The sequence below is a fragment of the Triticum aestivum genome, chromosome 6B (assembly GCF_018294505.1).
Source record: "Triticum aestivum cultivar Chinese Spring chromosome 6B, IWGSC CS RefSeq v2.1, whole genome shotgun sequence".
Classification (NCBI taxonomy): Eukaryota; Viridiplantae; Streptophyta; class Magnoliopsida; order Poales; family Poaceae; genus Triticum; species Triticum aestivum.
In genome coordinates this window covers 198498023-198511636 of record NC_057810.1, presented here as the reverse complement: position 1 = coordinate 198511636, position 13614 = coordinate 198498023, and the positions used below count along the sequence as shown (strand labels likewise).

The following is a 13614-nucleotide window of genomic DNA, read 5'->3' as shown; positions in this document are numbered from 1 at the left end:
GTCGAAGATGTTGAGTATCTCCGTGCCCGGCACCAGATAGACGGGCAAGTGCGGCAGCTCCTGCGCCTATTGGTTGCTCTGGCTCCTCCTTCTCCGCCACCTATGCATCCAGTTCGGCGAAAAGCACCTTGGTTTCCGCCTGTTCTTGCTGGAAGAACAACCGGTTGGCCTCGACATAGGCCTCATCCTGGATGGACTCTAGGATGGCCAACTGCTTCGCCATTTCCGCCGCTTGTGAGACCTCGTACTCCGCCATGGCGAAGCCCGCAGTCAGCTCCTCCTCCTCCTCCCCCGGCTTCGCCCTCCTCCTCCATAGGTCGGGGCTCCGCTTTCGGCAACTACTCGCCTGCTCCTCCTCATCCACAGGCTTCACCGCCTCCTCCACCATGTGTTGGGGCTCCGCTTCCGATGGCTGCTTGACCTCCCCCTTCCTTGCTTTCTCCTACTCATCCTTTCCTACCTCATCCTCATCCTCAGAGCTCCAGCGAACCAAGAGGAAGGCCAATGGTGAAACGAGCAGCCCGCCTCACCTGGATCTGGTGCACCAGCTGCAGCTTCTGCTCAAGAGTGAGCATAACGTAGGCGGTGATCCGGCGCCTCAGCATGGTAGCGGTGGGTGGATTTGAATTGGCGGCGGCAGCGAGGAGAAGGGGGAAATGGGGACAAATAGGGTTCGGTCGCCGCCGTTCGGCTTAAATAGTCGACCCCATCCCTCGGGCGGCACGTCGGAGCGGCGCTACGCGGTGTGGAGCGAAGGAGGCATCCATCGGACCAGCGATCTCTCCATATCCCCGTGTGGGGCCTAGCCTATCAGTCGACCTAACGTGGCATCTGAGCGTCCCCATATCCGCCCTGGATTTGGGCCGGATATTAGGAGTATCGGTCAGTCTAGAAGTTTGGGCTGGCTATGGGTAGCCCGGTTGGGTGGGTATGAGGACTCCGGTTATACTCCTTCCGTCTGAAAATACTTTCCATCAAAATAGATAAGAAGAGATGTATCTAGAACTAAAATACGTCCAAATACATCCCCGTTTATCCATTTTGATGGCAAGAATTTCTGGATGGAGGGAGTAGATGCTCTTATATTAATAGTTTGGAATTTACATTGTGTTCCTTCGCAGCTCCCTCGGATGGGTCAATTTTGAGCATCTCCAATGGCGACCCGCAATTTTTCTCCCGCATCTGTCCACGGACTGGGGGACCAGTCGGCGAACACGGATGCGGGAGGCGGCCATCCGGCGTAGTCCACATACATTTCAACTACTTTTTGAACCAACCGGGCGAAATTCATGCAAACACGGCGGATTTCATACAAACCAGATGAAAACATTTACATTTTGGACATATTTTAACTAAAAAGGTAAAACTATGTGCACGTACGGTCACGCGGAGCTTCATTCCCAAGACACGGATACACTAGACTAGCCTACGACCATCCACGGCGGATCCCTTTGTCTTCCCCATGCCCGACAGCCCGCTCATCGGACTGCCGAGAGCCCTGGAGGTATATTCTTCCCCCATATCTTCCCTATGTCCGGCCGCGCCGCTCATCGGACTAGCAAAGAGGGTGCTTCAGCTGAAGGGGAAGGGTGCCTACTCCGCTTCCGTGAAGCCGAGGCGAGGGTCGACGATGGTTTGCGCTGAACCAGACAAGTCACCGGTTGTGCATGCCGACGACGCGCCGATGGTGGCCTTCTTGGGACCCAAGTGGCGGTGGCCTCTCGTAATCTACTTTTCCTCGATGTTGGTCACCGACTTGTCGATCTCCGCGTCTTTCTCCACCAAGCGGGCGTGCAGTGGCGGCGCCCTCGGCTGGCGTGCCGCTTCAATGGCGGAGCCAATGCAAGGGCGTGCCCGCTCTGGGTCGGCTTAAATGTGGAGCGGCCGCTCTACAACGACATAAATGCGGGCAGCTGGCGCATGGCGGGAACACGCATGGATGAAGGAGGAGGGTTTTGGGTGGGCCAAGATGGTCAGAAGCGAGCGTGGGTGCTGTGCGGACACCCGCAAATCTTCCACTTTTGTCTCTGGTTTGCGGGACAAAATGCGTCCGAACCACCCTGCGGAACGATGCAAAACCGCGTTGGATGGCACAACATATCCGGACCGCTCAGTCCGGACGTATGCGGGCAGCTTGAGGATCCGCGGTGGAGATGCCCCTAGAACCCATTATCTATGCAGCATGACAAGAAATATTAACATGTCATAAAAGATTCAAAAAGTGTCAAAAAAGAAGAAACATAAAAACCTGTCATTCAGACATTAAGTAGGTTCTTGTCAGGCTGCGCCGTGAGGAACACAAGAGCTGCTGACAGGCTAAAACGGAAATTCTCGTGACAGGAACGTGACGCCTGAACATTTTGTATTCCATTACTGTCAGCGGCGACACCACCAACACCAGCCCACCGAAATGGAAAACAAATTCCATCTCACTCTGCATCTTATCACCTTCCTTGCCCCTCCGCAACCGCAAGGGCCGCCCTCCTCCGTCCCGCGCCGCTTCCAAAACTACAAATCGGAATCTCCTCCCCCCCTCCCCGCGACAGCCCGGCACACGCGCACCCGGCCGTGATCCGCCACCTTCAGCTGCGCTCGTCAGTCGTCATGCAAGGTACAATAAAATCCTGTCCGAGAATTTGCTTCCTTTCTCGATGCAGCTGGTTTCTTGGCCTGTGCATTCTTCTCCGTTCTTCCCAGCCCTCTGCCGAGGTCGGGTTTCTCGAGGGGGGCTGCTAACTGCTGGTATCATGGTCGATCTCGGGATGGAGTTCTTGTTGCCGAATTGGGAGCTGTTGGGGAGTGGAGTGGAGATGATAGATTCGAGACCCGGGAATGGTTTCTGTGTAATGGTCGTATCATTATATACTCTGTCATCATGGGGCATTTCTCGTTTATTGGCGATGGATTTGCGCGAATCTAACTTGGAATGTGCTCCATGGATGGATCATACGAAGCAGTACAGGTGGCTGCTTATTTTATTCAATTATTATCTTAAAAGAATTCACCTGCAGCTTATTTTATCAGAAAAAAAGATGTGTTCCCAGGACGTGTTTTAATTCGTATCATCTTGTGTCTTACATTTTGAAAAGTGTTTTCGTAGTATTCATTGTGATAATTATTGTTGGTGGTTGAATAAAGTGCCATAGCTGGGGGTTGGGCTACTTCTGCTGCCGTGCAGGTATAATTGGGGTTATGCAGTTGTCGTTTGTGACTTCTGATGTCTGTCGTACAATGATTGGGTTTCTTATATGGAGGGCTCAAAATGAGCTATTGATAAGTTGGAGTTGGGAAACTATATATTTCCTTGTTGGTGATACATGGCACTTATATCCGACTGTCTTTCGTTCTTGTCTCTGCTATTTTCATTCTGTTTCATCTCCACTGCTATTGTCTGCGTCTGTTATGTGGTAATTTGGGTAGTTGCGCTCTTGATCTTTTGGGCTTATCATGCTGATGCACAGTCTTTCTGTTGCTATTTGGGCTTGTTGTTGGTTGATTTTGCTCTTCTGTTTGATGATGATTCTTGCCATTTTGACTTTCTTCAGGAACTTTTTAGCTTCCTATGGAACTGTAATCGAAGCTTGAGATTTGATGCACTGGAATGTTATTAACAAGGTTCAGAGCTACTTGAACTGTGGTATCCATTCTACATCACAGGTATATGTTTCACTGTTAGCAAATGTGTCTGTCGGTGTAAGTGTCATTCAGAATGACCTGATTAATTTCCAGTACTTAACTGTTCTATTATATTTCCATTTTGATGATATGCAGATTTCTTTCCTTGCCAAGATGGGAGTTTATCTCAGTACTCCAAAGACCGATAAGCTATCCGAAGACGGGGAAAATGATAAACTCAAATTTGGTCTTTCATCTATGCAAGGATGGCGTGCAAGCATGGAAGATGCTGTGAGTTTTCCACTTCAAGGCTATTCTAATTGTTTGATATCACTTAACAACACTGAACATTGAGTTTTTTTTTTCTAGAACACATACCTTGATGCGTGTTGTTGTGTATTAGAAGAAAAACGTCAATATAAGGCTTATAAAGTACAAACAACCAATGGTGGGAACGACCAAAGGAAAACAAAGACAAAAAAAAAGAGGAAACCAAAACAACATTGAGCTCATGAAAGTGGTTTTTCTATTCCCACGGACATTGCACCCATGATCGAAAACATAGCAAATAAAATAAATGAAAAATATGAAACTTTCTGGCTTCGATTATGACCAAATGTTTTAGGTGCTTGCAAAATTTGGTGGCCAAATGAAATCCAAGGAGCTCTGTACAAGAAAAACAAAATTTGTGCTCAAACACATGTCCACTGTTTGAGCGGAATTTGTATTTCATTTGTGTGGAGATCATTTGATGTTATTTGGCCACCAAACTTTGCAAGCACCTAACATTTGTTCATAATCAAAGCCACGAGATTTCAGATTTATTTGCTACTTGTTTTGATTTTACTGGGGTGCAATGAACTTGGGTGTAGTTACTACTTTTCCTTCAGCTCATTTCTTAATAGAAACCTTGTTGTCATGATCCAACTTTCTTATCATGATCGTACTTACTACCTGAAATAATGCTGATACTTTGAAGCTGGTGGGGCCACACATTCTAGTTTTGACTTTGACTAGTGCTTCTATGCTCTCCCAGCTAGTGTAAAGCCAGCACTGTAGAACACATTAAACTAAATGCTTGATTCACAACCACCCCTGCCTGTGACATAATGTTGCTACAGGATTTGTCCAATCTAGTTCCTGAGAGCAGTACAAAACATTAAACTGAATGTCTGATTCACAACCACTAACTGCTCCTCCAGTTACTTTACGTGGCTTCAGGATTTGTCCAATCTAGGTCCCGAGAGAGCATAGAAGCACTATTATTTATCTTTCACGGCAACTTGGCGTGGACTTTGTGTGCACATGAAACATTTGACGTGTAATTTATTTTCACCATAAAAGAGATGTCCATTCCCAATATCCAAAATTGTTCATTTAATGAATTGACAAAGAATAGGTATGATATTGTTTTAGTTTTGGGTCATAGGTTCAGGCTTTCAGTTTAATAACAATCATTATCGGATGCATAAGCTCTTGTTTATCAATCTTTCCAAATTCTAATGAATCAATGTTGCAGTGATAGTAGTGATGCTTTTGATATGTGCTGTTGCTTTAGCAAAGTGATCTGACCTATTTTTCTGTTGCACAATAAAGCATAGTTGATCACTTCCAAATGCTGCAATTTTGTTGATATTATAAACTAAACATGTTTCTGAAATATTGCAAAAGAAAAACATATTTCTGAAATCTTTCTCTCATGTACTGTTTAATGTCCGGTATAATTTTTCAGCATTCAGCATTGCTAGATCTTGACAATGAGACGGCATTCTTCGGTGTTTTTGATGGCCATGGAGGTACTTGCAAAGATTGGTGCTTTTCTTGTTTGTACCTTAAACCTAAATCTTTCAAATGTTGCGCATCCTAATATTTCTTCATTTTGCAGGAAGGGTGGTTGCCAAATTCTGTGCAAAATATCTACACTCGCAAGTTCTCAAAAGTGAAGCATATTCTTCTGGTGACCTAGGAACTGCTGTTCATAAAGCTTTCTTTAGGTATATGGGTCATTGGATCACCACATGAAACAATATATAGATTTGGCATTTGTTTTGACATTACTGATAGCATCAACATGATAAAGACTAATTTTGTTGTATTACTTCAGAATGGATGAAATGATGCGAGGACAGAGAGGTTGGAGAGAACTATCTGCACTAGGAGATAAGATGAACAAGTTCAGTGGCATGATAGAAGGGTTGATTTGGTCTCCGAGAGGCAGTGATTCGAAGAATGCAGAAGATGACTGGGCTCTAGAGGAGGTATATATGCAATGGGAGTACAACCCTACTTTATATTGTAAATATAAGGAAACACATAATATGATACTGTTGATGTGTGGACCTTATTTGTGTTTGATTCTTAAAAAGAGTTTCATAAGCTTTGATAGGTGCAACAATTTCAAAACCTTAATGTTATAAAAAGTAAACTTGTACAGTTTAGACTATTACACAAAGTTAATTTTTTGAAAAAATGTAAGACTTAATGCTATGTTGTCAAAATGGTGTTTACGCTGCACAGTGATATAAATGTGACAGTACAGTTCTGTGCTTAGTCATTGAATATAGCATTTTATGGATATTCTGAGCATCTCGAAGTACCATCAATTGTTGCCTCTATTGTTTTAAAAAGATACCCATGTCCACCACACGTAACCTTTCAGCTAGAATTCTTGGTGCCTGTTTTTTTTTACCATGCATTGCCTCAAGTAGTGGCTTTACTACTCCCTCCGTCCCAAAATTCTTGTCTTAGATTTGCCTAGATACGGATGTATCTAATACTAAAACATGACTTGATACATCCGTATTTAGACAAATCTAAGACAAGATTTTGAGACGGAGGGAGTACTTTAGAGATGATCCTTTGTTTGTTATAGCTATCCCAACTGAAAGGGAAGAGTATTCAGACATTCCTGGTTTGATTACTTATATCTGGGGTTTCTTCTGTGTACGTCTTGCTCTCATGTTTTGTTTAGGTTGTATCGCGTAGTGATATCCACACTTTGGTGATGTTCGTCAATCAGCAACATATTTGCTGCAAGATAATAGCCAGAGGAAATTGACAAATTGCATGTAAATTCAACGTATTGGCTGGGTGATCACATATAGATGTGGTGGTTCATACATAATTGTGTGGTTTATTTGTTTCTGTAATGTTTGCTTAGCTTTTGTGCTGCATTGCAGCAGTACCAACCTGCAAGCTAAGAATGAAAAGTAATGGCTATTTTTATAATTTTCATTGTCTTGAAGATGCAGTTACTATTTCACAGCCATTTTTATGTATGCCTAATTGTGTATTTGGGCACTAAGCCATCTCACACTGATAATCTTTGAACAGGGACCCCACTCTGACTTTGATGGGCCAACATGTGGAAGTACAGCATGCGTAGCACTAATAAGGAATAACCAACTTGTCGTGGCAAACGCTGGTGATTCGCGGTGTGTTATTTCTAGGGCTGGCCAGGTATTTATTCTTGTTCCTGCTATTAGGCACATAATTAGTCATAAAGATATGTCTGACAGTCAGACTGTCTGTTCTGTGTCACATCCATGACAGGCATACAATTTGTCCAGAGACCACAAGCCAGAGCTTGTAGCTGAGAGAGAAAGAATACTAAAAGCAGGCGGGTTCATACGCATGGGGCGGATAAATGGAAGTTTGAACTTAGCGAGAGCGATTGGTGTGCATTTTTTGTTCCCTTTTATTAGTATGTTCTGCCTTATTGGTGTCTTACCTATATGAGTGCCTTTGTGTAGGAGATATGGAATTTAAGCAGAACAAATTCTTGCCTCCTGAGAAGCAAATAGTGACTTCAAATCCTGACATCAATGTTGTAAGCCCTCAAAATGCTGGCACCACCTTAAGTTTCCGCACTTAATCATGATCTGCAATGATCCTTATGCTACATTCTAAGATAATGCAATCTCGTTTTTAGGTGGAGCTTTGCAATGAGGATGACTTTCTTGTTTTAGCATGTGATGGCATTTGGTAAGGCTCTCCACCTGCAGTGTGCATAGCCACACTTTCCATCATTGCTCTCTCGTTTCGTGTGCAGCTGAAGTGCATAACTTAGTAGCAGCTAGGTGCTATGCTTCATCTGACCTATTGCACTCAAGTCCTAACAGAAGCAATAAATTTATTTAATGAGCAGGGACTGTATGTCAAGCCAGCAGTTGGTGGATTTCATCCATGAGCATATACACACGGTGAGTGCCAAGTTATTTTCCTATCTAAACAATGTACTTCGGAGGAGATTACGTTGCACGTTTGTCAAATACTCCCTCTGTAAACTAATATAAGACTTTTTAGATCAGAGGGAGAAGTAGTGATCTAAAAAGTCTTATATTAGTTTACAGAGGGAGTAGTTGTTATGTTTAACAACGACACAAAAATGCAGGAGAGCAGCCTTTCTGCAGTGTGTGAAAGAGTGCTCGACAGATGCCTGGCTCCATCAACAATGGGCGGAGACGGATGCGACAACATGACCATGATCTTGGTGCAGTTCAAAAAACCAGTCAGTGACAAGAAAAAGGCTGACGTGGGGGAGCAATCTGCAAAAGGCAAGGAAGAGTCTTGAGGTTCAGTGAGTATACGTGTTATGCGAAGGCTCCACTGGTGCTGAGGTCTACGGCTCTTGACACGGGCTAGGATGCTAAGTTGTCAATGTGAAATTGTGTGCACTCTGTGGCTGGGGTATCGACTGTATATCAGTCGATTGCTGTGGTTGGCGTGCATTCTGCCTGCGAACCCAGGATAAATCACATTGCTTGGCGCAACATCGAAATCCTGGCACTCAACTTCTCTTAGCCGCTCTGTTCGTCATTGTACAATCCATGGTTTGGATCATCCACGCCTCCCAAATTCATAATTTGGTGTTTTGTTATAGTTTGTGTGTATGCTGTAAACGTGGCTGGGGTGTTCCTTTGTTCTTTGGTGGTATATTCCATGCCTCAGTGGCTGTGGCTGTTGTTCTGATCTTGTAATGTATCAAATCTGAATCCAGTGTGTTTCTGTTCTTTGCCACGAATATATTCTTTAGTTGTTTGCCAAGAAAATATCTAGCCTATGTTTTTTTACTTCATATTTCAAGATCAGTGTGTTTCTGTTCTTTGCCACGAATATATTCTTTAGTTGTTTGCCAAGAAAATATCTAGCCTATGTTTTTTTCCTTCATATTTCAAGATAGGTCAGAATCAGTTCGGAGATGCAAGTATTCAAGAAATTGTTTAATGGTTTATGCATGCAATAGTCCATATGAACTTAACCCTAAAAAAACTGCCATGATTGTCAAACTTTCAGTTAAAGTTTGGGAAGAATTAGACAGGGAAACAACCCTCTGATGCACATATAATTCTGGTAAGGAGTCAGGGTGTTCCCCCTACATGAATGTTTTAAGATCTGCATGAGTAAACCAGGACGGTATCGGATATATGGCCTGTCTAGGACTAGAACTACAAGGCCCATTCAGCTAGGAAACAAAGCCAGTCAGCCATCTCTACACAAAACCAAAACAACCAAGACGATAAAATTTTACAACGCAGGTTTCACTTAGGGTTACGGCTGTGAGAATTCTGTTTCGCCTTCTCTATCAGGGGCTTCAGTTGCTGCTTCTCCTCGAGGATCTTGAGGAAATTGAACAAGAAAGGCACGTAGTTGTGCTTCCTCCTGATGTTCTCTGTCTTCCACTTCTTTGCCTTCTCTTCCTCCATTATGATCTTCTCGGTCACAGCCTCAATCTGAGCAGCAACCTCTGCGAGTGACCGCTCAATGGATGGCCTTTGCCGATTGGCAGAAGGATCGCCCATTTGTGATAAGAGGTTCTCCCTCTTCCTCTGAAGTTCCTTGAGCTCCATGATGAAAATTTCCTTCCGGTTCTTTGTGATAGCCATGACACTGAACCTTATCTCATTCTGAGCGAACTTATCAACGCGTTCCTGGATGACAGGCTGTACCATCTTCAGCCACCCCATCTCCCCAATACCACCTGGGCATTTTCCCAGGCTAATCGGTCCTTCCTTTAGTCCATCAAGCTCATACAGGACGCCGTCAACAGGAACATAGCTAATGAAATGGTAGACATCATCATCCTTGGATTTCTGTTCCTCAGAGTAGTCATCTGACTTTGCAAACGAGTTACTGGTCATACGAATGCTTTCACAATTCACTATAGCCAATCCTTTGAGCTCTGGCGGCATGTCCTTTGCAAATTCCTTGAGCTTTTTGAGGTCCTCGCTAAGGGTGATGCCAGAAGAGTTCAACAGAACAGAAACAATAGCTTGGGTTGCACATGCACTGTTAATTATCTACGAGTAAAAAAAGATTTGGTTATAAAACTGATGCAGAGTAAACACGGCGCAAACAAACTCAATCAACGTAACTACCCTGACCTGATTAGCAAAAAACAGATTTGGGACCGCATCCTTGATAACAGGGCGCTCATCTTTTTCTGGAGGTCGCCATTTGTACAGAACTATAAGCCCATAAATTGGCCTGCAAAAACACCAATTTGTTTGATACAGTTGATTCAGGAAAAAAAATGACATTCATGGTAATGGGCAGCAGGGATAGCATACTGAAGATCATTGAGGGCATCAAGATCAAGTGAGTAGAGTTCATCAACCTGTTAAGGAAGAATAACATAGAATATTATAAAATAACAGCTTTTGAGGAGGTATAAAAAGATTCCCATGTTTCGTGGAAAGAAGCACATGTAGAAACCAGAAACAGATTATTAGCTCCGAAAACTAAACCAGATTGTAGTGCAACATTTTTAAAAGAAAAGCGTCGATGTGCTTCAAAAACATAGTTTTAGTATTTGTGAGCCTATAAGTCAACCAGATAATGAAATAGAAAAGCACACTTAATTTTGCAACTTGGTCAAAATAGCAAGTTTTTTTATCATATGTCGACACTGATTACTTCCCGATTAAGATAGGACTGCATCAGGGGTCAGCTTTGAGCCCTTATCTTTTTGCATTGGTGATGGATGAGGTCACAAGGGATATACAAGGAGATATCCCATGGTGTATGCTCTTTGCGGATGATGTGGTGCTAGTTGACGATAGTCGGGCGGGTAGGGCTGGAAAAAAAGCTCGAAGCTCGCGAGCTAAACGAGTAGCTCGTGACTCGGCTCGAATCGACTCGAACTCGAAGAATAACGAGTCGAGCCGAGCTTTAGTTTAAGATCGTTTATAGACCAAGTTAAACGAGCCAATCTCACAAGTACTCGTGTAACTCGTTAGGCTCGGTACAAAAGATCAGCCACTCCCAATACAAAAAAAGTTCAGCCACTCAGCACCCTATGTCCCAGGCGCACAACACAAGGCCTAGCCGTTGAAGGCCCAACCGCCTAGGAGACTCATGCATTACAAGGAAATTACTATTCTTTAGTGATATATATGTTTAATATATACATAATCATTTTATAATATATGAGGGTTTTATGTTCATATCTTTAACGAGCTTAACAAGCTAAACGAGCCAGCTCGCGAGTTATACGAGTCGAGCCAATCTTGGATTGAGCTCGTTATAATAACGAGTCGAGTCGAGCTAGCTCGTTAACGAAACGAGCTCTAGCGAGTCGAGCCGAGCTGGCTCGACTCGGCTCGAATTCCAGCCCTACGGGCGGGGGTAAATAGGAAGTTAGAGTTATGGAGACAAACCTTGGAATCGAAAGGGTTTAGGCTTAGTGGGACTAAAACCGAGTACATGATGTGCGGTTTCAGTACTACTAGGTGTGAGGAGGAGGAGGTTAGCCTTGATGGTCAGGGGGTACCTCAGAAGGACACCTTTCGGTATTTGGGGTCAATGCTGCAGGAGGATGGGGGTATTGATGAAGATGTGAACCATCGGATCAAAGCCGGATGGATGAAGTGGCGCCAAGCTTCTGGCATTCTCTGTGACAAGAGAGTGCCACAAAAGCTAAAAGGCAAGTTCTACAGGACGGCGGTTCGCGCTGAGTGTTGGCCGACTAAAAGGCGACATGTTCAACAGTTAGGTGTGGCGGAGATGCGTATGTTGAGATGGATGTGTGGCCACACGAGGAAGGATCGAGTCCGGAATGATGATATACGAGATAGAGTTGGGGTAGCACCAATTGAAGAGAAGCTTGTCCAACATCGTCTGAGATGATTTGGGCATATCCAGCGCAGGCCTCCAGAAGCTCCAGTGCATAGCGGATGGCTAAAGCGTGCGGAGAATGTCAAGAGAGGGCGGGGTAGACCGAATTTGACATGGGAGGAGTCCGTTAAGAGAGACCTGAAGGATTGGGGTATCACCGAAGAGCTAGCTATGGACAGGGGTGCATGGAAGCTTGCTATCCATGTGCCAGAGCCATGAGTTGGTTGCGAGATCTTATGGGTTTCACCTCTAGCCTACCCCAACTTGCTTGGGACTAAAGGCTTTGTTGTTGTTGTTGTTGTTGTTGTTGTTGGAGCGCTGAATGCAAAAATGTTCTTACCCTTGTACTAATGCATCGAGTGATTAGTGCCCAGCTGACTTACGAAAGAAAAGTGAACTCATGGTAGGTGATTACTTACTTGGAGACCCTTCAATTGCAACTGTTGCAGCAGCTCCGTAAAAACACCTACACAGTATGCAGAGGTTGAGAGTTTTTCCTCTTTCCTTGGAAAAGTGTAAAGGCAGAAATTAAAAATGTTCTAGTTAGAACATGTAGCTAACATACAAAAGCATGCTTTGGAAGATAAGTCCAGTTTTTTTCACCAATCCAATGATACTTGTTAAGAGAGGGGGAATCAACACACACTTGAGTAACTTAGTACGAGAGGAATTTCCTCTTGATTCACAATGAAGACACATTAGTACTGTGAATTTTGAATCGCAAACAACCATTTTATTAGTCATATCCGTAGTAAACTTCAAACAACAACCTACTTGGCAAGCCTCTGTAGGACTACAAACAACCTGAGCAAATAGCTAGGCACTCTCCTGAGGTGAAATGGGCGACGCTGCACATGTCTCAATCTTTTATGACTAACAACAACAACAACAACAACAAAGCCTTTAGTCCCAAACAAGTTTGGGTAGGCTAGAGGTGAAACCCATAAGATCTCGCGACCAACTCATGGTTCAGGCACATGGATAGCAAACTTCCACGCACCCCTGTCCACAGCTAGTTCTTTGGTGATACTCCAATCCTCTATGACTATTAAACACAAAATTAAACAGTTATATTAAGTAACAGCTCACAAGACGAAGGTCCAAGATGCCATCACAAGACCACACATGATGGTTTCTGGCATATCCATCCACATCTAGTAAATTTCCGGTAAAACTAGAAACAAGTAGCACCAGTGAGGACTAATGACCATGGACGAGCCTTATCAGTACACCGCAAGACGGAATGCACAGAGCAAACCTAGTTCAACTAGTACCAGATAATCCATCCATTCAGTTATAAAAGTAAATTTTACCAGGGTCATTCTCGATTGGCGCCCAAGACATGTCGACGAGCCCTCTGCAAACCTGCAATCGATAGCAGGGGCGGATCTAGACACCATAAATTTCTGGAGATTAGCTCGGGATTGAAGTAATATACCTGAATGCGTAAAGTTCATACCTCAAAACCGAAGTCCAAGATTGCGCGTGGGGGGGAGAGAGCAGGGACGCTACGAGACAGGGAGGGCGCCGGCGACGAGGCGCGTGAGGGGCAGAGGGCGGGCGCGGCGGCAGTTCTAGGGCACAGCGGCGGTGGACTGGAGCTTGGGTAGGTCAGAAGGGAGAGGAGAGATACGGGATGGTGGAGAGGAAAAAAAAAAGTCGAGGCCGTGGAGGACTGGAGGAGATGGATTTGGACGGCTCAGATGGTTTGGCCGAATGACTAATGGAGGACGGACGGCAGATATGTGACTTTGTATTATAGAAAGGGAAAAAAGACTCCATTGGGGACGTCCTGTCAAAAAATCAATTAAAGGCATTAAAAATCGATTAGGGAAAAGGAAGCCTGAAGTTTATTTGTATTTATATAATATTCAAGGAAAAACA

The 13614-nt window shown here is 44.2% G+C and overlaps 2 protein-coding genes across 3 annotated transcripts; one reads left to right on the top strand and one right to left on the bottom strand.

Annotated features, from left to right (window-relative positions):
• Positions 1-2377: 2377 nt before the first annotated feature.
• LOC123136551 (probable protein phosphatase 2C 11) lies at positions 2378-8627 on the top strand. The gene is made up of 12 exons (XM_044555953.1): positions 2378-2611; positions 3546-3657; positions 3772-3906; positions 5348-5411; positions 5501-5609; positions 5720-5873; positions 6949-7074; positions 7168-7291; positions 7368-7444; positions 7547-7599; positions 7763-7817; positions 8009-8627. The coding sequence occupies exons 2-12, from the start codon at positions 3592-3594 to the stop codon at positions 8186-8188; spliced, it is 1143 nt and encodes a 380-aa protein (XP_044411888.1). The 5' UTR covers positions 2378-2611; positions 3546-3591; the 3' UTR covers positions 8189-8627.
• A 289-nt stretch (positions 8628-8916) lies between these two features.
• Positions 8917-13410, bottom strand: LOC123136552 (ubiquitin carboxyl-terminal hydrolase 2). Of its 2 annotated transcripts, none has more exons than XM_044555955.1 (6): positions 13190-13410; positions 13044-13095; positions 12150-12196; positions 10185-10231; positions 9999-10101; positions 8917-9914 (listed from the first exon to the last, which is right to left on the bottom strand). In XM_044555955.1, exons 2-6 carry the CDS (start codon positions 13072-13074, stop codon positions 9156-9158), a joined length of 987 nt encoding a protein of 328 aa, XP_044411890.1. In that variant the 5' UTR covers positions 13075-13095; positions 13190-13410; the 3' UTR covers positions 8917-9155. The 2 variants fall into 2 exon arrangements, with proteins under 2 accessions (XP_044411890.1, XP_044411889.1); XM_044555954.1 differs by having other exon boundaries at positions 13044-13119; positions 13190-13408.
• Positions 13411-13614: the final 204 nt, after the last annotated feature.